General features: G+C 72.9%; 1 protein-coding gene across 1 annotated transcript in view; it reads right to left on the bottom strand.

Moving 5' to 3' along the window:
- HSPG2 (heparan sulfate proteoglycan 2) overlaps positions 1-20,938 on the bottom strand; it is a 35,605-nt gene that overhangs the window by 7,184 nt on the left and 7,483 nt on the right. The window contains exons 8-72 of the mRNA XM_067311105.1: positions 20,605-20,832; positions 20,396-20,515; positions 20,182-20,313; positions 19,639-19,783; positions 18,626-18,777; positions 18,397-18,543; positions 17,981-18,321; positions 17,695-17,891; positions 17,473-17,620; positions 17,167-17,381; positions 16,999-17,057; positions 16,029-16,096; positions 15,784-15,924; positions 15,528-15,704; positions 15,275-15,454; positions 15,073-15,191; positions 14,861-14,972; positions 14,659-14,772; positions 14,445-14,572; positions 14,280-14,366; positions 14,155-14,204; positions 14,000-14,079; positions 13,785-13,928; positions 13,515-13,715; positions 12,731-12,823; positions 12,562-12,642; positions 12,248-12,478; positions 12,049-12,162; positions 11,833-11,960; positions 11,622-11,708; positions 11,466-11,524; positions 11,213-11,377; positions 11,016-11,126; positions 10,838-10,938; positions 9,713-9,893; positions 9,344-9,403; positions 9,068-9,190; positions 8,835-8,987; positions 8,617-8,759; positions 8,374-8,515; positions 8,141-8,286; positions 7,917-8,055; positions 7,668-7,816; positions 7,407-7,545; positions 7,163-7,323; positions 6,939-7,077; positions 6,674-6,825; positions 6,424-6,562; positions 6,100-6,251; positions 5,876-6,014; positions 5,629-5,780; positions 5,398-5,536; positions 5,159-5,310; positions 4,944-5,082; positions 4,691-4,842; positions 4,466-4,598; positions 4,232-4,383; positions 3,988-4,126; positions 3,755-3,898; positions 3,343-3,477; positions 2,890-3,264; positions 2,629-2,808; positions 935-1,207; positions 658-847; positions 474-571 (exon numbers count right to left, since the gene is read on the bottom strand). Coding sequence (XP_067167206.1) covers positions 474-571; positions 658-847; positions 935-1,207; positions 2,629-2,808; positions 2,890-3,264; positions 3,343-3,477; positions 3,755-3,898; positions 3,988-4,126; positions 4,232-4,383; positions 4,466-4,598; positions 4,691-4,842; positions 4,944-5,082; positions 5,159-5,310; positions 5,398-5,536; positions 5,629-5,780; positions 5,876-6,014; positions 6,100-6,251; positions 6,424-6,562; positions 6,674-6,825; positions 6,939-7,077; positions 7,163-7,323; positions 7,407-7,545; positions 7,668-7,816; positions 7,917-8,055; positions 8,141-8,286; positions 8,374-8,515; positions 8,617-8,759; positions 8,835-8,987; positions 9,068-9,190; positions 9,344-9,403; positions 9,713-9,893; positions 10,838-10,938; positions 11,016-11,126; positions 11,213-11,377; positions 11,466-11,524; positions 11,622-11,708; positions 11,833-11,960; positions 12,049-12,162; positions 12,248-12,478; positions 12,562-12,642; positions 12,731-12,823; positions 13,515-13,715; positions 13,785-13,928; positions 14,000-14,079; positions 14,155-14,204; positions 14,280-14,366; positions 14,445-14,572; positions 14,659-14,772; positions 14,861-14,972; positions 15,073-15,191; positions 15,275-15,454; positions 15,528-15,704; positions 15,784-15,924; positions 16,029-16,096; positions 16,999-17,057; positions 17,167-17,381; positions 17,473-17,620; positions 17,695-17,891; positions 17,981-18,321; positions 18,397-18,543; positions 18,626-18,777; positions 19,639-19,783; positions 20,182-20,313; positions 20,396-20,515; positions 20,605-20,832 — 9,465 coding nt within the window. The remainder of the gene's footprint in view (positions 1-473; positions 572-657; positions 848-934; positions 1,208-2,628; positions 2,809-2,889; positions 3,265-3,342; positions 3,478-3,754; positions 3,899-3,987; positions 4,127-4,231; positions 4,384-4,465; positions 4,599-4,690; positions 4,843-4,943; positions 5,083-5,158; positions 5,311-5,397; positions 5,537-5,628; positions 5,781-5,875; positions 6,015-6,099; positions 6,252-6,423; positions 6,563-6,673; positions 6,826-6,938; positions 7,078-7,162; positions 7,324-7,406; positions 7,546-7,667; positions 7,817-7,916; positions 8,056-8,140; positions 8,287-8,373; positions 8,516-8,616; positions 8,760-8,834; positions 8,988-9,067; positions 9,191-9,343; positions 9,404-9,712; positions 9,894-10,837; positions 10,939-11,015; positions 11,127-11,212; positions 11,378-11,465; positions 11,525-11,621; positions 11,709-11,832; positions 11,961-12,048; positions 12,163-12,247; positions 12,479-12,561; positions 12,643-12,730; positions 12,824-13,514; positions 13,716-13,784; positions 13,929-13,999; positions 14,080-14,154; positions 14,205-14,279; positions 14,367-14,444; positions 14,573-14,658; positions 14,773-14,860; positions 14,973-15,072; positions 15,192-15,274; positions 15,455-15,527; positions 15,705-15,783; positions 15,925-16,028; positions 16,097-16,998; positions 17,058-17,166; positions 17,382-17,472; positions 17,621-17,694; positions 17,892-17,980; positions 18,322-18,396; positions 18,544-18,625; positions 18,778-19,638; positions 19,784-20,181; positions 20,314-20,395; positions 20,516-20,604; positions 20,833-20,938) is intronic.

The following is a 20,938-nucleotide window of genomic DNA, read 5'->3' as shown; positions in this document are numbered from 1 at the left end:
GAAATCAAGGGGGTAGAGAGGTGCCCATGGGCATGGAGAGAGATTGGAGGGTCCTGGGGTGCCCAAAGGTATCAAGAGAGATTGGGGGGTACCAGGGTGCCCATGGGCACAGGGAGAAATCGAAGGGTGCCCATGGGCATGGGGAGAAATCAAGGGGGTAAAGAGGTGCCCATGGGCATGGAGAGAGATTGGAGGGTCCTGGGGTGCCCAAAGGTATCAAGAGAGACTGGGGGGTAAAGAAGTGCTCATGGACATTGGGAGAAATCAAGGGGATAAAGAGGTGCCCATGGGCATGGAGAGAGATTGGAGGGTCCTGGGGTGCCCAAAGGTATCAAGAGAGACTGGGGGGTAAAGAGGTGCCCATGGGCACAGGGAGAAATCGAGGTGGTGCCAGGGTGCCTGTGGGCACGAGGAGAAATTGGAAGGTCCTGGGGTGCCCGTGGGCGCGGAGGAGAGGGGCGCCGGGCTCCTACCCTGGATGGAGAGCGTGGCGCTGTCCTCGGCCTGCCCGCCGGGGCTGCTGGCCCGGCACGTGTAGACGCCCTGGCCCCTGTGGTCCAGGTCGCGGAGGCTGCGGGGAGATGGCGGAGGGGGGCGTCGGGGGCGGCCCCGGAGGCAGCGGGGGCCCCACCACCCCACCGCCGCCACCGTCCTTACCGCAGCATCCCGTCCCGCACGCTGCTGCCGGGGGGCAGCTCGCCGCCGTCCTTGAGCCACTCGACGCGCGCCCGGGGGTCTCCGGCGACGGCGCAGGTGAACTCGGCCGTGCCGCCCACCCCCCGGACGAGGCTCCGGGGGCTCACGCGCACCGTCGGCGGGCCGTCGGGCGCCGCGCCGGCGCCGTCACCTGCGGAGCGGTGGGGGGAGAGCCGAGCGGTGACGCCCCGGGGTGCCACGGCGGCGGCGGCGACCGTCCGCCCCGCGGGACGCTCACCTGGGTGCTCGCCGTGGACGGCGACGCGGGCGAAGGTCTCGGCGGTGCCCACGCGGTTGGAGACGAGGCAGCGGTAGGTGCCGGCGTCGGCGGGCAGCGCGGGGCTGATGCGCAGCAGGCCGTCGCGGCGGGCGGCCCGCGCCGGCAGGCTGCCGTTCACCTTGGCCCAGTGGTAGCGCAGCGGCGGCGTGCCGTGCGCCAGGCACTGCAGCTGCAGCGCGTCGCCCGCCCGCACCGCGCTCTCCTCCGGCAGGCTCGTGGCGTACGGCGGCGCTGCGGGGGCCCCCCGGCGCGTCAGACCCCGCCGGGTGCCGGGGGGGGACGGGGAACGCGGGAGCATGGCGACGGGGTGACGGACGGACGGACGGACGAAAGGGCGCACGCGTCGGGGCAGCGACGGAGGGATGGAGACGCGTGCGGGGAGGAGTGCGGAGGGGAGCGAGGGATGGACGGACCCGCGAGGAAAGGGTGGATGGAGGAGCGTGAGCCGAGATGGAGAAAGGGGTGCGGGCGGAGGAGGGGAACGCAGGAGCCAAGAGCTGGAGGAAGGGAAGGATGGGCGGGTGGATGGAAAGGAGGGATGGGGGAGAGAAGGGAGGGATGGGGAGAGAAGGGAGGGATAGTTGGATGGATGTGATGGTGATGGAGAGGGGTCTGGACCAAGGGACAAAGTAGCGAGGGGAGATGGAAGGAGGAATGGAGAAATGGATGGAAGAAGGAATGGGTGGAAGGAGGAATAGATGGAAGGAGGGAAGGAGAAATAGATGGAAGAAGGAATGAAAGGATGGATGGAAGGAGAGATGGAGGAATGGATGGAAGGAGGAATGGATGGAAGGAGGAATAGATGGAAGGAGGGAAGAAGGCATGGATGGAAGGAGGGAAGGAGGAATGGATGGAAGGAGGAATGGATGGAAGGAGGAATGAAAGAATGGATGGAAGGAGAGATGGAGGAATGGATGGAAGGAGGAACGGATGGAAGGAGGGAAGGAGGCATGGATGGAAGGAGGAATGGATGGAAGGAGGAATGAAAGGATGGATGGAAGGAGAGATGGAGAAATGGATGGAAGGAGGAATGGATGGAAGGAGGAAAGGAGGCATGGATGGAAGGAGGAATGGAAGGATGGATAGAAGGAGAGATGGAGGAATGGATGGAAGGAGGAATGGATGGAAGGAGGGAAGGAGGCATGGATGGAAGGAGGAAAGGAGGCATGGATGGAAGGAGGAATGGAAGGATGGATGGAAGGAGAGATGGAGAAATGGATGGAAGGAGGAATGGATGGAAGGATGGAAGGAGGAATAGATGGAAGGAGGAAAGGAGGCATGGATGGAAGGAGGAATGGAAGGATGGATAGAAGGAGAGATGGAGGAATGGATGGAAGGAGGAATGGATGGAAGGATGGAAGGAGGAATAGATGGAAGGAGGAAAGGAGGCATGGATGGAAGGAGGAATGGAAGGATGGATAGAAGGAGAGATGGAGGAATGGATGGAAGGAGGAATGGATGGAAGGAGGGAAGCAGGCATGGATGGAAGGAGGGATGGATGCTTGCAGGAAGAGGGATGGCAGCAGTAGCCCAGGAGATGCGGGAAGGAGGCCCCAGCTGGGCACCTCCGGGCCCCCACACCACCCGGCCACGGCGCCGGCCGCCCCCGGCTCGCGGCACCCCGCGCCCGCCCCGCGCCGCGCCGGCCTTACTCTCCACGTCGAGGGTGACGAAGGCCTCGGCGAAGCCGGCGGCGTTGCTGGCGTTGCAGATGTACTGGCCCGAGTCCTGCTGGGCGGCGCGGGGGATGACCAGCGTGCCGTTGAGCACCCGGTGCTGCCAGGGCAGCGGCGCCCGCAGCTTCGACCACTCGACGGCGGGCGCCGGCTCGCCTGCGGGCACGGAGCGGCCGGTGAGCGCCGGGCGTCCCCGCGGGGCACCGGGAGCGCCGGCACGGCGGGGGACGCCCGTACCTGTGGCGGAGCAGCTCAGTGTGGCGGTGTCGCCGGCCACCACGGTGACGGCGGGCGACGCGACCACCTCGGGGGCGCCGGGAGCCCTCCGCGCCGTCTCCACGCTCACGGCCACCTGGGCCTGCGCCGAGCCCAGGGCGTTGTGCGCCGTGCACACGTAGGTGCCGGCGTGCTCCGCTTTCGCCGGCGCCAGCTGCAGCACGGCCTGGCTCTCCACGTGCAGCAGCGTCTGGTGCTCCACCTTCTGCCGCGAGCCCGCCCGGCTCCAGCGCACCAGCGGCCGCGGCTCGCCCCGGCCCAGGCACTCCAGGCTGATGGACTTGCCCTCCTTCACCGTCACGGGACCCGGCGGCATCACCGACACCGTGGGGGCACCTGGAGGAAGAGGAGGGAAGGGCATGGGCGCGGGTTGGGGGCCGGGACGCCGCTGCGGCTCCTGCGGGTGCTACCCACCTTGCACCAGGAGGTTGACCACGCTGCTGGCGATGCCGAAGCGGTTGGAGGCCACGCAGTGGTAGGCACCCTGGTTGCTAGCGTGGGCGCCAGCGATGGAGATCACCGAGCCATTAGGACTGATCTTGACGTTGTCTGGAGAAGGACGGGTGAGCGTCAGCCATGGGGACAGCACCAGTGCCCACCACGGTGATGTCCACCACAGCGATGTCCACCATAGCAATGTCCACCACAGTGATGCCCACCACGCTGATGTCCGCCATAGCAATGTCCACCATGGCGATGCCCACCACGCTGATGTCCACCACAGTGATGTCCACCATAGCAATGTCCACCACGGTGATGCCCACCACGCTGATGTCCACCATAGCAATGTCCACCATGGTGATGTCCACCACGGCGATGGCCCTACCTTGGAAGTGCTGGCCAGGCCCCATGCGCCAGGTGACGTTGATGGGCCGGGCGCCGTCGTGGATGCGGCACTTGAAGGTGGCGTCCTCGCCATGGGCCACGGCCATGCTGTGCGGGTCGATGGAGATGATGGGGCTCTGCAGGCCTGCAGGGAAGGGAAGGGAGGAAGAGCAGTGGAGGTGGCACGTACCCGGTGCCCACCCCAGTCCCAGCCCCAACCCTTCCCGCACTCACGGTAGCTGGAGCCGTCACGGGAGGAGACGGTGACGGCGACGGCGGCCTCGCGGGCGCCGCTGCCCGAGCCCACGCGGCACACGTACTCGCCCGAGTCGGCCACCAAGAGCTGCGAGAGCCGCAGGCGGGACCCCGAGAGCTGCAAGAGCCACGGGGGGGGACGTGAGGCCGACGGTGCCCGTGTCCCCCGGGGGCAGCGAGCGCCACGGTCCCTGCCCCGCCGCGTCCCCCCCCCTCGCCCTACCTGGTGCTTGGCCGGCAGGGAGCCGCCGCGCTTGTACCACGTCACCGTGGCCTGGCCCTGGCCGGCCACCACGCAGTTGAGGTCCAGGGTCTGTCCCTCGGTGACGGAGGACGCCGAGGACTCGATGCGCACGGGCGGCGCCACGCCGGAGGCTGCGCGGGGGGCGGCAGCGGGCAGAGTTAAGGGTAAAACGCCCCCGCGTCCCCCCCCCCCCACTCCCAGCACGGCACTCACGGTAGGCGGCACCGTCGTCGATGGTGACCACGAGGGAGCCCTCCTGCGTGATGCCCGCCGCGGTGACGCGGCACACGTACTCGCCCGAGTCGGCCGCCGACACCTGCGGGATGCGGAGCCGGGTGCCCGAAACCTGCGGCGGAGGGACGGGGGGTGAGCGCTGGCCAGTGAGACCCCCCCACGCCGCGGGGGGCCGGCACGGTCGCACGCCGGGGACAAGCGCACCTGGTGGCCGGCGGGCAGAGGTCCCCCGCGCTTGTACCACGTCACCGTGGCCTGGCCCGGACCGGCCACCATGCAGTTGAGGTCCAGCGTCTGTCCCTCGGCGATGGAGGAGGACGAGGACTCGATGCGCACGGGGTGCGGGGCGCCCGGGGCTGGGGGGGGGGACGTGAGAGGGACGGTCGGCGGCAGGGCAGGCGGTGGTGTCCCCCCCCCCGGCGCCGGGGTCCGCCCGGTCCCTCCGCCCCGCACTCACGGTAGTAGGCGCCGGCGGCGCCGGGCACGGTGACGACGACCGAAGCCTCCTGCGCGGCGGGTCCCGAGCTGACGCGGCACACGTACTCGCCCGAGTCGGCCGCCGACACGCGGACGAGGCGCAGGCGGGAGCCGGAGACCTGCGGGGACGAGACGCGGGGTGGGCACGCGCTCGTCCCCAACGCCGCTGCCACCGCTGCCACCGCGGCTCCGTACCTGGCTGTTGGGGGGCAGAGGCGCCCCGCGCCGGTACCAGGCGACGTGGGGACGTCCCTGCCCCGCCACCATGCAGTTGAGCTCCAGCGTCTGGCCCTCGGCGACGGAGGCGGACGAGGTCTCGATCCTCACGGGCGGCGTGACGCCCACGGCTGGGGGAGACGGCGGGCGTCAGCGGGCGCCGCCGACCCCCTCCCTGCTGCCGCCGCCCGCGTCCCCCCGCCGCGGCCCCCCGGTACCGTAGGAGGAGCCGGCGCCGCTCTGGATGGTGACGAGGAGGGAGCTCTCCTGCGTGACGCCCGCCGCGGTGACGCGGCACACGTACTCGCCCGAGTCGGCCGGCGACACCTGCGGGATGCGGAGCCGGGTGCCCGACACCTGATGGCCAGCAGAAGACGTGCGTGAACGGGGACGCGTGTCCCTTAGCTGCCCCAAAGGGCCCCCGCCGCCCCAAAACGCCCGCGTGGCACCTGGTGCTTGGCCGGCAGGGAGCCGCCGCGCTTGTACCACGTCACCGTGGCCTGGCCCCGGCCCGCCACGATGCAGTTGAGGTCCAGGGTCTGCCCTTCGGCCACCGAGGAGGAGGAGGACTCGATGCGCACGGGTGGCGTGACGCCGGCGGCTGGGGAATGAGACGGCAGGGTCACGCCAGGAAGGACGCGGGGCACCCGGAGCGAGCCAGCCCCCGGCGTCCCCGACCCTCCCGGCATCGCTCACGGTAGGAGATGGCTCCGCTGGGCTGGATGGTCACCATCACGGAGGCTTCCTTGGTGGCCGCCCCGGTGCTCACCCGGCACACGTACTCGCCCGAGTCGGCTGCCGTCACCTGCAGCAGCCGCAGCCGGGAGCCCGACACCTGCGGGGACGTCACGGGTGTCACGGGGGGGCTGTGCCACCCTCCTGGCCCATTCCCCCACTGGGGACCGACCCGCTCGCCCTACCTGGTGCTTGGCCGGCAGGGAGCCGCCGCGCTTGTACCACGTCACCGTGGCCTGCGTGGGGCCGGCCACCACGCAGTTGAGCTCCAGGGTCTGTCCCTCGGCCACGGCAGACGAGGACGACTCGATGCGCACGGGCGGCGCGACGCCGGCGGCTGGGGACCGAGACGGCGGCATGAGCCCGGGCACCTCCTCCGGGGAGCAATTTGCCGTGGGGTCCGGCCGCAGCACCGCAGGGGTCAGGCTAGACCCCGGGAGCGTCACCCACCCGCGGCTGGTGCCACCCCATGGATAACGTCCCCCACGTCCCCTCCGGTCCCCACTCACGGTGCACGACGGCCCCGCTGGGCTGGATGGTCACCATCACGGAGGCCTCCTTGGTGGCCGCCCCGGTGCTCACCCGGCACACGTACTCGCCCGAGTCGGCCGCCGTCACCTGCAGCAGCCGCAGCCGGGAGCCCGACACCTGCGGGGACATGATGGGCGTCATGGGGGGCAGGTGCCCTGGTGGGATTTTGGGGGGCTGCAACTCAATCCCGGCCCGTTCCCCCGCCGGGGACCGACCCGCTCGCCCTACCTGGTGCTTGGCCGGCAGGGAGCCACCGCGCTTGTACCACGTCACCGTGGCGTGGCCCGGGCCGGCCACCACGCAGTTGAGGTCCAGGGTCTGTCCCTCGGCCACCGAGGAGGAGGAGGACTCGATGTGCACGGGCGGCGCGACGCCAGCGGCTGGGGACGAGACGGCGAGGTGAGCCCGGGGACACGGCAGAGACGGCACGGGACGCAGCGAGCGCCCGCCCATGGGCACCGAGACCCCCGCGTCCCCTCCGGTCCCCACTCACGGTGCGCGACGGCCCCGCTGGGCTGGATGGTCACCATCACGGAGGCTTCCTTGGTGGCCGCCCCGGTGCTCACCCGGCACACGTACTCGCCCGAGTCGGCCGCCGTCACCTGCAGCAGCCGCAGCCGGGAGCCCGACACCTGCGGGGACGTCACGGGCGTCACGGGGGGGCCATGGTGCCATCCCGGCCCGTTCCCCCGCCGGGGACGGACCCGCTCGCCCTACCTGGTGCTTGGCCGGCAGGGAGCCGCCGCGCTTGTACCACGTCACCGTGGCCTGCGCGGGGCTGGCGACGACGCAGTTGAGCTCCAGGCTCTGTCCCTCGGCCACGGCGGATGAGGACGCCTCGATCCGGATGGGGGGCGCGACGCCCGATCCCGCCGGCCCTGGGATGGGGGACGGAGCGATGAGCGCCGGGCCGTGCCGGGACCGCGGGGACCGCCCGGGGGCGAGCAGAGCCCGGCCTCACCGTACGAAGCGCCGGAGCCGGCCTTGACGGTGACGACGATGGAGGCCTCCCGGACGGCGGCGCCGGAGGTGACGCGGCACACGTACTCGCCGGCGTCGGCCGCCGTGACGTGGGGGATGCGCAGGCGGGAGCCCGACACCTGGGCACGGACGGAGGGGAGCGCCGAGAGAAGCAAAAATAACCCCCCACCCCGCACCCCGAATCGGGATCCGGCGCCTGCCGCGACGCCGCCCGCCCTGTCCTCGTCCCCGTCCCCGGTACCTGGTGGTTAGCCGGGAGCGAGCCGCTGCGCTTGTACCACATCACCGAGGTCTGGCCCTCGCCGATGTCGCAGGTGAGGTCCAGCGTCTGGCCCTCGAGGACGGGCGACGAGGGAGGCTCGATCCGCACCGGCGCGGCGGTGCCCGAGGCTGCAAAAGCGGAGAGAAGGGCTGCAACCGGGCAAAACCCCCCCGCGGCTCGCCCGAATCGCCCCGGTCCCCCCCCGAAAACCGGCGCGGCGCCACTCACGGTACGGAGCGCCCGGAGCGTGGACGGTGACGAAGAAGGAAGCCTCCTGCACGGCGCCGGCGCCGGAGGTGACGCGGCACACGTACTCGCCCGAGTCGGCCGCCGTGACGCGGGGGATGCGCAGGCGGGTGCCCGACACCTGCGGCGGAGGGGGGACGGCGTCGGCGGGGCGGCGTTGGGTGCCGGCGCCCCGCCGCGACGCCCCGGCTCCGTGCGCGCCCTACCTGGTGGCCGGCGGGCAGCGAGCCGCCGCGCTTGTACCACGTCACCGTGGCCTGGCCCGGACCGGCCACCACGCAGTCGAGGTCCAGGGTCTGTCCCTCGGCGATGGAGGGGGACGGGGACTCGACGTGGACGGGCGGCGCGGCGCCTGCGGAGAGACGAGCCGGCCCGTGCCGTGCCAAGCTGCCGGATCCCCGGCGAAAGACAGGCGAAAGCACCGCGGGGAGCATCTTACCCGGCATCGGCACCACCACCACGTCGATCTTGGCCCGGGCCGTGCCGGCCGCGCTGGTGCCGACGCAGAGGTAGACGCCGCCGTCGGCCACCGCGATGGAGGGGATCACCAGCGTGGCGATGTCGGTGCGCTCCGAGCGGGACTGCGGCGAGGGAGGAGGCGGATGGACGCGGGCACGGGGTTGGGGCGTGCAACGGGGCAGCCCGGCGTGCAAGCCGCCCCCGTGCAAAAAATTTGGCTCACCTGCGGGGGCAAAGCGCCCCCCTGCTTCTCCCAGGAGATGGTGGCATCGGGCGTGCCGGAGACGCGGCAGTAGAGCCGCACCGCGGAGCCCTCCTGCACCTCCGTCCGCTCGGGGCTCACCTGCACCTGGGGAGCGCCGGCACCTGCGGGCAGCGCCGCGGCGGGTCAGCGCCGCCGCGTCCCCCTGCTCGGAGAAGGGCCGCCGCCGCCCTACGCACCTTGCACCCGGAGGAACGCCCGCGCCGTGTGCTGCCCGGCGCTGCTGCGCGCTCGGCACAGGTAGTGCGACTCGTCGGCGAGCTCGGCGGCCGGGAAGCGCAGGATGCCGCCCTGCACCACGGCGCCCGGGGGCAGCGCGCCGCCCGCGCCGCCTGCAGCGGGCAGAGGAGAGGGTCACCCGCCGGGTGCCGCAGCCTTGTGGTCGCCCTCCCCACTGCCACCAGGCACCTACCGAGCCACTCGACGGTGGGCGCGGGGCTGCCGGTGGCCACGCAGCGGAACTCGGCGGGCTGGCCCGGCGCCACGCTCAGCTGCGCCGGCTCCACGGTGGCGCTGGGGGCCGCGGCGGGGCTGGCTGCGGCGGGGTGAGACGATGTGCGGCTCAGGCACCCACCATGGACCCCACCGTCCCCCCCCTTAGCTAGCCCCCGCTTCTCCTGGCAGCCCGGCACTGCTCGGTGCGGAGCCGGCCGTGCCCGGGCAGCCCTGCCCTCGCATGCTGACTTACAGGGTCTGTGGCCTTCCATGAATTCAACGGGTCCATAAAACATCTGAGTCTTGGAAGGGGCTGCAAACAAGACACAGTTTTCAGGTCGGGGCGGCGGGAGCGCCCCGGGCGAGCAGAGGAGCTTCCCCCGGGCAGCAATCCTGCCCATCGCCACGGCCTCTGGGCTCCCCGCAAGCCTGCAAGGAGCCCGGTTTGCCGGGGAAGGAGCTTTCCTCTGCTTTCACCCAAGGGGAAACCAAGGCACGGGCCCTAAGTCCCCCGCGGCATCCGAGCCGGGCTCACGTGCTGGGTGCGGGGGTGCCAGGGGGTCCCCCAGCACCCGGCGCTCCCGGTAAGGGGGGCGGGAGCGGGGCGCGGGCGGGCGCGCACCTTGGACGTAGAGCGTGGCCGTGCCCTCGTCCATGTCGAGCATGTTGGAGCCGGTGCAGACGTAGACGCCGGCGTCCTCGGGCTGCACGTTGCGGATGGTGAGGATGCCGTTGAAGTCCATGGCGCGGCTCGGCAGCTTCCCGTGGTTCTGGCGCGTCCACACCAGCGTGTAGGCGGGCGACTGGTGAGGAAGAGGGTGGTGAGGAAGGGCAGGGGACCGGCTCGGAGCCGCTCTGCCAAGCTTGGTGCCATGCACCCTCGTGCAGGGACCGGTGCTCCTGCAGGACGTGTGGGCGTCCGGGGACATCTGCCTGCCCGCCTGGGTACCCACGGGTGTCTGCGTGCCCAGGGGAGCACCCAGGGGTGTCTACATGCCCCGTGCAGCCACACGGGCACCCACGGGTGTCTGCGTGCCCAGGGGAGCACCTAGGGGTGTCTGCATGCCCCATGCAGCCACACGGGCACCCACGGGTGTCTGCGTGCCCAGGGGAGCACCCAGGGGTGTCTTCATGCCCCATGCAGCCACATGGGCACCCATGGGTGTCTGCATGCCCAGGTGGGCACCCAGGGGTGTCTACATGCCCCAGGCAGCCACGTGGGCACCCAGGGGTGTCTGCATTCCCCATGCAACCAGATGGACACCCCAGGTGGGCACCCAGGGGTGTCTGCATGCCCCATGCAGCCACACGGGCACCCATGGGTGTCTGCATGCCCAGGTGGGCACCCAGGGGTGTCTGCGTGCCCAGGGGAGCACCCAGGGGTGTCTGCATGCCCCATGCAGCCACACGGGCACCCAGGCGTGTCTGCATGCCCAGGGGAGCACCTAGGGGTGTCTGCATGCCCCATGCAGCCACACGGGCACCCAGGGGTGTCTGCATGCCCAGGGGAGCACCCAGGGGTGTCTGCACACCCAGGTAGGCACCTAGGGGTGTCTGCATGCCCCATGCAACCAGATGGACACCCAGAGATGTCTGCACACCCAGGTGGGCACCCAAGGGTGTCTGCATGCCCCATGCAACCAAATGGGCACCCAGAGGTGTCTGCATGCCCAGGTGGGCACCCAGGGGCGCCTGCATGCCCGCTGCAGCGCCGGGGAGCCAGGCGATGACCCCGCGGCCCCCTCACCTTGCTCTTGGCCGTGCAGACGAAGGTGACGTCGGCCCCGGGCTTCACCCGCTGCACTCTCTTCTCCTCCACCGTCACGGTGATGGGCTTGCTGGGGGTTTCTGCGCCCGGGAGGGAGAGGGGTGAGCCGCGGCCTTCATCCTCCCAGCGCCAGCGCCACCCTCCCCGGGCTCCCTACCGGTGACGATGACTTCGGCCCGGCTGGCGTTGCTGTGCTGCAGGTTGCGGCAGGAGCAGATGTAGACGCCAGCTTCGGAGGGCTGGATGCTGGCGAAGTGCAGCTCCTCGCCTAGGGGCACGGGGCGGGTGAGAGCCCACCGCCGCCGCCACCGCCACCGCGGTGTCCCCCGCCGCGGCCCCGCCGGCCCCCATTACCTTCGCGCCGGCTCTGGGCGCCGCCGGGCAGCGGCCGCCCGTCTTCCCGCGACCAGTAGTAATAGAAAGGGGGGTCGCCGCTGGCCTGGCACTGCAGGGTCACCGGGCTGCCTTGGGCCACCGTGGTCCTCGGCGGGTGGACGCGCACGGCGAGAAGGGTCCGGTCTGCGGCGGGGAGAGAGGGCGGCGCGGGTCAGGGCGGGCGCCGCCGCCCCGGCGCTGCCCTCCGCCGTGCCGAGCCTCCCCGACTTACCCACGGGCAGGCACTTCTGCCCCCGCACGTTGGGGTCTCCCGCGTAGCCGGGCGCGCATCTGCCGGGGAAAAGCGGGGGGGGGAACATCACGGGTCGGGCTCCGCGGCGCCCCGCGGTTAAGGGGCCGCGGCGAGGAGCGCGCCGGCGGTACTCACTGCTCGCAGTACTGTCCGGCGTAGCCGGGCTCGCAGGCCGTGCAGCGGTACCCGCCGCCTCCCAGACTCTCGCACGTCCGCGAGAACCTGCGGGGAGGGAGAGGCGCTGGCCACGGCGGGGGCACCCGAAAGCACCGCGCGGTGCCCACGGCTAACCGGCGGCACCTCGGCGCCGTCCACCCCCCCTCCCGCGCGAGCCCCGGGCGCTCACTGGTTTTCGGGGTGGAGCAGGGGGCAGGCGCAGGGCTGGCAGTCCTCCGGCGTGCCGGCCGTGGCGTCGCCGTAGAAGCCGGGCGAGCAGCGCTCGCAGAACTCGCCCGCCGCGTGGTGCAGGCAGCTCTGCGGAGAGGAGCGGCGGGCGCTTGGGGCAGGGTGCCGTGGCGGCGGCGGGGCGGCGGGGCAGGGCGCGGGCGGCGGGGGCACTTACGGAGCAGGCGCCGGTCTCGGGGTGGCAGGTATCCGAGTGCCCGTTGCACTCGCACAGCTCGCAGTGGCCCAGGTAGAGCCCGCCGCCGGTGCGGGTGTAGCCGGGGGCGCAATCCTGCCGGAGCGAGGGCAGAGAGGGAGCGATGCGGCGGCGCGGCACGCGGCGGGCACCCCGTGGCGCACAGCCACCCCGCGCTCACCTGGCAGGACAGCCCGCGGTAGCCCGGCGGGCACCGGCACTCCTCCACCTCCGGCGCCGGCGGGAGGCCGGGAGCGGCCGGCACGGCCGTCTCCATGCTGACGCCGGCGATGCTGGCCGAGACCATGTCGGTGGAGTAGGTGGCGCGGATGAGGATTTCATCCAGGTCGGCCAAGGCCATCATGAGATGCTCCCGCGTGGCCGGCTGCCCGTCCGGGCGCTTCCAGTATTGCTGCGGGCCGAGAGGCGAGGTCGGGGCCGCCCGGGACACCGGCGCCGCGGGGGACCGGTGCCGCGGCGCGCGCCCGGCCCTACCTCCCGGAAGACGATCTCGAAGGCCCGCGGCGCCCGCGGCGGCAGCTCGGGTTGGTAGGCCACCAGCGTGATGTCGTTGCCCTGCGGGGTCCGGCGCAGGGCGTTACGGAGCGGAGCGGGAAGGATCCAACCGCCGGCGCCCCCATACCCACCCCGCGGCGCCCCGTACCGTGATCTGGACGTCGGCGTCGGGCAGGGGGGCCCCGCGGCCCCCGGGGGTGTACGCCAAGGTGTAGCGGAGCCGCCCGCCGTAGGAGCCCACCTGCGAGGGAGGAAAGGGATGACGGGACCCCCGCGGCGCCGATCCGGGGGGAGGCGGATGCGCTGCGCCGCCGTTACCTGGTCCCCCAGGAAGGCGCCGGGGAGCTGCCAGTAGAAAACGCTTTCGGGGAGCAGGGGGAAGCCGTCGTAGAGCAGAGCGTGCTGGGCGCGCGGGACAGACGGAAAAAGAGAGGAAGACAGAGGGAAGCTGCGGCCGCCGTGCCGCCGGAGGGGACGCCGGAGCGGGGGAACGGGCGGCGAGTCGGGCCGGCGCTCCCGGCCCCGCGACCGTGCCGGTACCTCGGCATCTCGGCCGAGCCGGGCGCCGGCGCCGCTGCCCGCGGCAAGGGCTCTGCGCAGCTGCTCCTCCGCCGGGGCCGAGCTCTGCGGGGTCGGGCCGGGTTGAGCCGCCGGATTCGGGGCAGCCCTGGGTGCCGCGCTGGGCTCATCCCGGCACTGCCGCAACCCGCTCACCGCGCCGGCTACCTTGTGCGCCCGGCGCATCCGGGCAAAATAGGTTTCCCTCCGCTTTAGAGCCGGCGGAGAGGAGGAAAAAGAGGAGAGAAGGGAAGAGAAGAGAGAGCGGGGTGAGCGGGGGACGCGCCGCCGGTGCCAGCAGCCCCCTCCCACTTCCAAAGCCACCGACGCGCGGCGGAAAAATCTCTCCGGCCGCGCCGGCGCCGGGACGATACCTTGTCTCCCTGGTAGAGCTGCGGCAGCTGCCAGTAGTAGGACTCGTGGCCCAGCTGGCCGAAGCGGCCGTAGGTGAGCCGGGGGCCCGCGGCGGCGGCGGCGGCCGCCTCCACGCCGAAGCCCGTGGCCACGCGGGCGCTGCGCTGCCGGTTGACCAGGGCGAAGCCGTGGGAGGCGCCGGGCGCGAAGTGGGTGCTGATCTGCGGGGAGAGGACGGGTGAGCGGGACGGGCAAGCCGGCGGTGGCGGCGGCGGCGGGGGGGCTCGTACCAGGCCGCGGGAATAGGAGGCGGCGGCGGCGCACTGCTGCACGATGCCCATGCAGAAGCAGGGCAGGCAGCCGTCGCGGCTGTCGGCGCTCAGGTGGAAGTGGTTGGGGCGGCAGGAGGCGCAGCGGGGACCCTCGGCGTTGGCCTGCGAGGGACGAGGCGGGCGTCACGCGGCGCGGTGCAACGCGGCGCGGCGCGGCGCGGCGCCGGACTCACCTTGCACCGGCACAGCCCGGCGGCGTCGCACTCCTCGCTGAGGCTGCCGCGCGGGTCGCACCGGCACCGCTCGCCGGACTCTGCGCGCGCGGGAGGAGAGCGGTCAGGCGCGGGGAGCCGGCCCCATCCCGGCTCCCCACCGCCGCGGCGCTCACCTCGGCACGGCTGGTCCCGCGGCGGGTCGCCCACGAAGCCGGCAGAGCACCTGGGCGAGAGAGGCGGTGGCGTGAGCGCCCCGCGCCCGGCCAGCCGCCCCCCCTCGCACCCGGCCGCCCCGCACCTCTCGCAGAGCCGTCCGGCGTAGCCCGGGGCGCAGGCGCTGCACGTCGGCTGCCCGTCGGCGTCGGCGAAGCACGTCCTGGTCTCCCTGGCGGAAAGCAGAGGGCGAGCTGAGCGGCCGCCAGGCGCCACGGAGGGGCCGGGCGCCGGGGTGAGGGGCACCTACTGGGTGGCGGAGGGGGGCCCGTGGCAGGGACAGGGCTGGCAGTCGCCGGCGGTGCCGCGGGTGGCGTCGCCGTAGTATCCCGCTCGGCACTTGTCGCACTGGGCGCCCTCGGTGTGGTCCCGGCAGTCCTGGCGGGTGGGGAGAGCCGAGCTGAGCGCGGGGACGCGCCGGAGGCTCGGGAAAGGGGGGGGACACGGTGGCGGCGGCGGCTCACCTGGCAGACGCCGGTCTCGGGGTGGCACTCGTCGGCGTGCCCGTTGCACCGGCAGCGCTCGCAGGTGCCCAGGTAGAGCCCACTGGAGGTGCGGGTGTAGCCGGCGGCGCAGTCCTGCCGGAGCGGAGCGGTGAGGATGAGGAGGGGCCACGCGGCCGCCACGTGGCCGCCCGCCCGTCCCCGTCCCCGAGCCGGCGCTCACCTGGCACGAGGGGCCGCGGTAGCCGTCGGGGCAGGCGCAGTCCTCCACCTCCAGCGCCCGCCGCAGCCCCGTGGCGTGGGGCACCGCCACGTCCATGCGGAGGTCGGCGAGCCTGCGGGGCACGACGGGTGGGGGGACGGGGGACCGAGGCGGTGCCAGGCGTCCCCGAAAGCCGCCCGGCGTCCCCGAAAGCCGCCCGGCCCCAGCGCTACCTGCTCTCCGTGGGGTCGTCCGAGTAGGAGGCGCGGATCATGAGCAGGTCGACGTCGGCCAGCGCCATCAGCAGATGCTCCCGCGTGGCCTCGCGCCCGTCGGCCCGGCGCCAGGCGCGCTGCCCGGGGGGGGGGACACACGGTGAGCCGGCGGCGGCGGTGGCGGTGGCCCCGTGCCACCGCGCCGCCCCGCCGCCCTCACCTCGCGGAAAGGCACGGTCACGGCGGTGGGGACGCCGGGCTCGGGGTGGACCTCGCCGAAATGCTCCAGGGCGATGCCGTTGCCCCGCAGCAGCACGTCGGGGTGGCGCGGCAGCGGCCCGGCGCCCGCCGCGGCCCCGTGGCTGACGGCGTAGCGCAGCTCCCCGCCGTACGACGTCACCTGCGCGACACGGCGTCACCGCGGTCCTCATCATCGCCACCCCCGTCCCCCAAAACCACCCCACTGGCGGCACCTTGTCTCCGGTGAAGCGCGGCGGCAGCACCCAGAAGTAGACGCCGCGGGGCAGCGCCGCGAAGTCGGAGAAGGCCACCTCGCGCGGGCCGGCGAAGCGCACGCCCTCGCTCACCGTCCGCGTGTTGGCCAGGTCGGCGAGGCCGAAGGGCGCCTCGGCGGCGGCGGCGGCGCGCACCTGCGAGGGCGACGGCGGGTTGGCGGGCGCCGGGGCCGGCCGGGCGGCGGCGGGGGGGCCCGCGGGGCGCCGGCGTTACCTGGTCGCGGTGCCAGGAGGAGCTGGCGCACTGCCGCGAGACGCCCATGCAGAAGCACTTGAGGCAGCCGTCGGGGTTGGCGCGGCTCAGGTGGAAGGCGCCGGGCGCGCACGCGTCGCACAGCCGCCCCGTCACGTTGGGCTGCGGGGGCGCCAACGGCGGCCGGTTGCCCTCCGGGGTCGCCAGCACGCCGCCCGTCGCGACGCCGCCGGTGACGCCGCCGGTGACGCCGTGGCGCTACCCACCTTGCAGCGGCACGTGCCGCCCGCCGCGTCCTCGCCGCCGCGCTCGTCGCACTTCACGATCTCCTGGCCTGCGGGCGGAGGGGGAGAGCGGTGGCCCGCGGCCCCGGCACCGTCACTGTCCTTGTCCCCATCCCGGTCCCTGCTCCCACCCCCCGCCTCCGTCACTGTCCTCATCCCTGTCCCCAACCCCATCCCCATCCCAGTCCCTGTCCCCCTTCCCACTCCCGTCCCCATCCTCCTCCCCATCGTGGTCCCCATCCCCATCCCCGTTCTCATTCCCATCCTCGTCTCTGTCCTCGTCCCCATCCTCGTCCCAGTCCCTGCTCCCCTCCCCACCCCCATCCCCATCGTTGTCCTCATCCCCATGCTGGTCCCCAACCCCATCCTCGTCCCCATCCCCGTCCCCATCCCCATCCCAAACCTCGTCCCCATCCCCATCCCCGTCCTCATCCCCAACCTCGTCCCCATCCTCATCTCCATCCTCGTCCCCATCCCAAACCTTGTCCCCAACCCCATCCTCGTCCCCATCCCCGTCCCCATCCCCATCCCAAACCTCGTTCCCATCCCCATCCCCGTCCTCATTCCCCATCCTCATCCCCAACCTCGTCCCCATCCCCATCCCAAACCTTGTCCCCATCCCCATCCCCGTCCTCATTCCCCATCCTCATCCCCAACCTCGTCCCCATCCTCATCTCCATCCCCATCCCTATCCTCATCCCCGTCCCCATTCTCATTCCCCATCCTTATCCCCATCCCCATTCTCGTCTTCATCCCCATGCTCATTCCCATCTCCATTCTTGTCCCCATCCCCATCCCTGTTCCCATCCCCATTCTCATTCCCCATTCTCATCCCCGTCCCCATCCCCATCCCCGTCCCCATCCCCATCCCCGTCCCCGTTCCCATCCCTGTCCCCATCCCTGTACCCGCCCCCGTCCCCATCCGCCGGGTCGGCGCCGCGCCGGCACTCACCGATCGGGGTGCACTTCCCTCCCGGCTGGATGGGGTCACCTTCGAAGCCCGGGGCGCACCTAGCCGGGGTGGAGGGGGGGCCGAGCGGTGGGACGGTGCCGCCACCGCCACCCCCGTCCCCATCCCCATCCCCATCCCATCCCCATCCCCATCCCATCCCCATCCCACCTCTCGCAGCGGCGCCCGGCGTAGCCGGGGGCGCAGGCGTCGCAGGTGGCCTGCCCGTCCGTGTCGAGGAAGCAGGACTCGGAGAAGCGCCGCGCCGCCTCGGCGTAGGGGCAGGGGCAGGGCCGGCAGGCGCCGGCGGTGCCCTGCGTGGCGTCGCCGAAGAACCCGGCGCGGCACTTCTCGCACCGCGGGCCTTCCGTGTTGTGCTGGCAGTTCTGCGCCGGGCGAGGGGCGTGAGGCCGCGTCGCCCGGCCGCCCGCTGCCACCGCCGCGTGTCCCCATGTCCCCCCCCTCGCCCCGGCTCACCAAGCAGTGCCCGAAGACGGGGTCGCAGGCGCTGGCGTGGCCGTGGCAGCTGCAGCCGGAGCAGGCGCCCAGGTAGGGCCCGTGCGGCACCCGCTCGAAGCCGGCGGCGCACCGCTGGCACGACAGCCCCGCGTAGCCCGCCGGGCACCTGGGGGACGCGGCGGCGCCGTGAGACCCCACCGCCGGCACCGGTGAGGCCCCACCGCCGCCGCCGCGGCCTACCTGCACTCCTCCACCTCCTCGGCCGGGCCCAGGCCGGCGGGCTCGGTGCCGCTGACGTCCATGGCCACGGCGCTGAGGCCGGCGCTGGCCTGGCGCCCGTCGTACACCGCCCGCACCAGGAGGCCCCGCAGGTCCTGCAGCACCAGCAGCAGCCGCTCCCGGCTCACCGCGCCGCCCGTCTCGTCCTCCCACTCGTCCTGCGGGCGGGTGCCGTCACGCCGCGTGGGTGCGCGCGCGGGCCCTCCCCCCCCACCCCGTCACGCCGCCGTGCCGTCACGTCACCCACCTCGGTGAAGGCCACGCGGCGCCGGTTGAGGACGCCGGGCCGGGCGGGCTCGGCGCGGGGCCGCGAGAGCAGCTTGCCGCCGGCGCCCAGCAGCACCACGTCGGGGCGGCGCGTCGGCTCCGGCGGCCCGCGGCCCAGGCGGTAGCGCACGGCGTAGCTGAGCGCCCCGCCGTAGGCGTCCGCCTTGTCGCCCAGGAAAGGGGCCGGCAGCGCCCAGAAGGCGTCGCGCGCCAGGAAGCGCCGCGACAGGTCCAGCAGCTGGAACTCCTCGGCGGCGGGCTCCACGCGCAGCTGCGGCGCCGCCAGCGCCGGCGACCCCGCCGGCCCCGTCACGTTGACGCCTGCCGCCGGCGGGGGCGAGGGTCAGGCGCGGCTCTGCCGTCACCATCGCCGTCACCGCCACCGGTTGCCCTTACCCTTGAAGTCGCCGGGGCGGTCGAAGCGGAGGTGGAGGCGGTGGCGGTGGCGGCCGGCACCGCGGCAGGCGCTGGTGACGCCGAAGCAGAAGCAGGGCAGGCAGCGGGCGGCGCTGGGCAGGTGGAAGTGGCCGGCGGGGCAGGGCCCTGCGGGGAGGCCGGTGAGCGCGGCGGCAGCGCGGCGCCGGCGGGTGACGCGGCACGGCGCGGCGGGGACGGGGACGCTCACCGCGGGGCGGCGTGACGGTGAGCACGCCGTCGGGGATGCCGAAGACCATGCCGCGGGCGTTGATGGCCTCGCAGGTGTAGGCGCCCTGGTCGGCCTCCTTGACGTCGCGGATGGTCAGCGTGCCCCGGCCCTTCTCGCTCTCGATGGACACCCTGCCGCCGGCGCCGCGTCGCACCGCGCTCAGACGCGGCCCTAACCCCCCTGCCCTGCCCTGCCGCGGGACACGCCCCCACGTGCAAGCCCTGCCCACTGCTGCAGGCCCCACCCCAAGTGCAAGCCCCGCCCCCCAGCACAGCCCCCATGCACTGCTCCCTGCTACAGGCTCCACTCCCTCGTTGCAAGCCCCTCCCACCACCTCAAGCCCCTCCCTGTCACTGCAAGCCCCTCCCATCACAAGCCATTCCCCCTTGTTGCAAGCCCCTCCCACCACCTCAAGCCCCTCCCTGTAACTGCAAGCCCCTCCCACTTCAAGACCCTCCCATCACAAGCCATTCCCCCTTGTTGCAAGCCCCTCCCACCACCTCAAGCCCCTCCCTGTAACTGCAAGCCCCTCCCACTTCAAGACCCTCCCATCACAAGCCATTCCCCCTTGTTGCAAGCCCCCCCACCACCCAAGCTCCTCCCACCACCCAAGCCCCCCTCACTATAAGCCCTCCCTCTCATTGTAAGCCCCTCCCACCAAAGCCCCTCCCACCACCCAAGCCCCTCCCCACTGCAAGCCCCTCCCACCACCCCAAGTCCATCCCACTGCCACAAGCCCTGCCATGCTGCAAGCCCCTCCCACTACCTCCAACCCTCTCCCTTTGCTGCAAGCCCCTCCCACCACCACAAGCCCCTCCCACCAAGCACAAGCCCCTCCTCCATGTGCAAGCTCCACCCCCACCAGTAGCCCCTCCCACTGCTGCAGGTCCCCGATTCCCCACCACTCCCCATGCAAGCCCCACCCCCAGCACAAGCCCCACCCCAGAATCCCCACCCCGACTAAGCCCCGCCCCCGACTAAGCCCCACCCACCTGCGGCTGGCCGGGATGTGGCCCCAGTTGAGGCGCCAGGTGATGATGGGGGTGGGCACGCCGGTGGCGGCGCAGGTGAAGCGCACCGTCTGCCCCGGCTCCGCCTGCACCGCCTCGGCCGGCGGCGTCACCACCTGCGGGGGCGCTGCGGGGGCACCGCGTCACCCGGCGCCGAGCCACGCGCCCGCCCCCGGCACGGCACCCGGCACGGGGTCTGACACCCGGCACCGTTCCCGGCATGGGGTCCGGCACAGGGTCCGGCACGGCACCCGGCACAGGGTCCAGCATAGCACCCGGCACAGGGTCCGGCACAGCACCCGGCACCGCACCTGGCATGGGATCTGGCACTGCGCCCGGCACAGGGTCCGGCATCCTACCCGGCACGGGATCCAGCACCGCACCCTACACAGGGTCCGGCACTGCACCCGGCACGGGCTCCGGCATCATACCTGGCCCAGGATCCCAGCACCGTGCCTGGCACAGCACCGCAACCCACGCGGGGTCCCGGCCCCGCACCCGGCATCCGGGGGCGCCGGCACTCACCGCAGCCGACCTCGTCGGAGCGGTCGGGGCAGTCGGGCTCCTCGTCGCACTGGTAGCTGGCGGGGATGCAGCTGCGCCCGGCCACGCAGGCGAACTGGTCCGGCCCGCACGCGTCCCCCGGCGCCTTGGTGGCTGCGGGTGGCGGCGGCGGCGGCGTCAGCCCCCGCGGCCGGACCCCCAACGGCCCCCGCGCCGCCGGCCCCGGCGCACTCACGGCAGTCGGTCTCGTCGGAGCCGTCGCCGCAGTCGTTGTCGCCGTCGCAGCGCCACAGCTTGAGGGCGCAGTGCCCGTTGCGGCACTTGAACTCGTTGGGCTCGCACGGCGTCGGGGTGCCTGCGGGGGGGGGGGGGGGGCGCCGGCGCGGCGTCAGCGCCCGGCGTCGCCGCCGTCCCCCTCCCCAAAACCCGCCGCCGCCAGCTCACCGCAGCCCAGCTCGTCGCTGCCGTCGGCGCAGTCCCGCTCGCCGTCGCACAGGTAGTCGCGGGGCACGCACTGCCAGTCGGCACACGTCGCCTCGCCGGGCCGGCACCGCGCCGGCACCGTGCCCGCTGGGCGGCTGGGGGCCGGATGCGCCGTGCTGGTTGCGGCCGGCGGCGCGGCGCTGGTGGCGGCCGGCGGTGCGGTGGCTGGCGGCGCGGTGGCCGTTGGCGTGGCCGTGTCCGGCAGGTCTGCGGAGAGCGCGAGAGGCGGTGAGGGCGGTGCGGCGGGTGCCAGGGGGGCGAGCGGTTAGCGTGGGGCGCCGGAGCGGTTAGAGGA

Source organism: Apteryx mantelli, chromosome 26, assembly GCF_036417845.1.
Source record: "Apteryx mantelli isolate bAptMan1 chromosome 26, bAptMan1.hap1, whole genome shotgun sequence".
In the NCBI taxonomy this organism is placed as follows: Eukaryota; Metazoa; Chordata; class Aves; order Apterygiformes; family Apterygidae; genus Apteryx; species Apteryx mantelli.
This window is presented reverse-complemented; position numbering and strand designations above follow the sequence as displayed.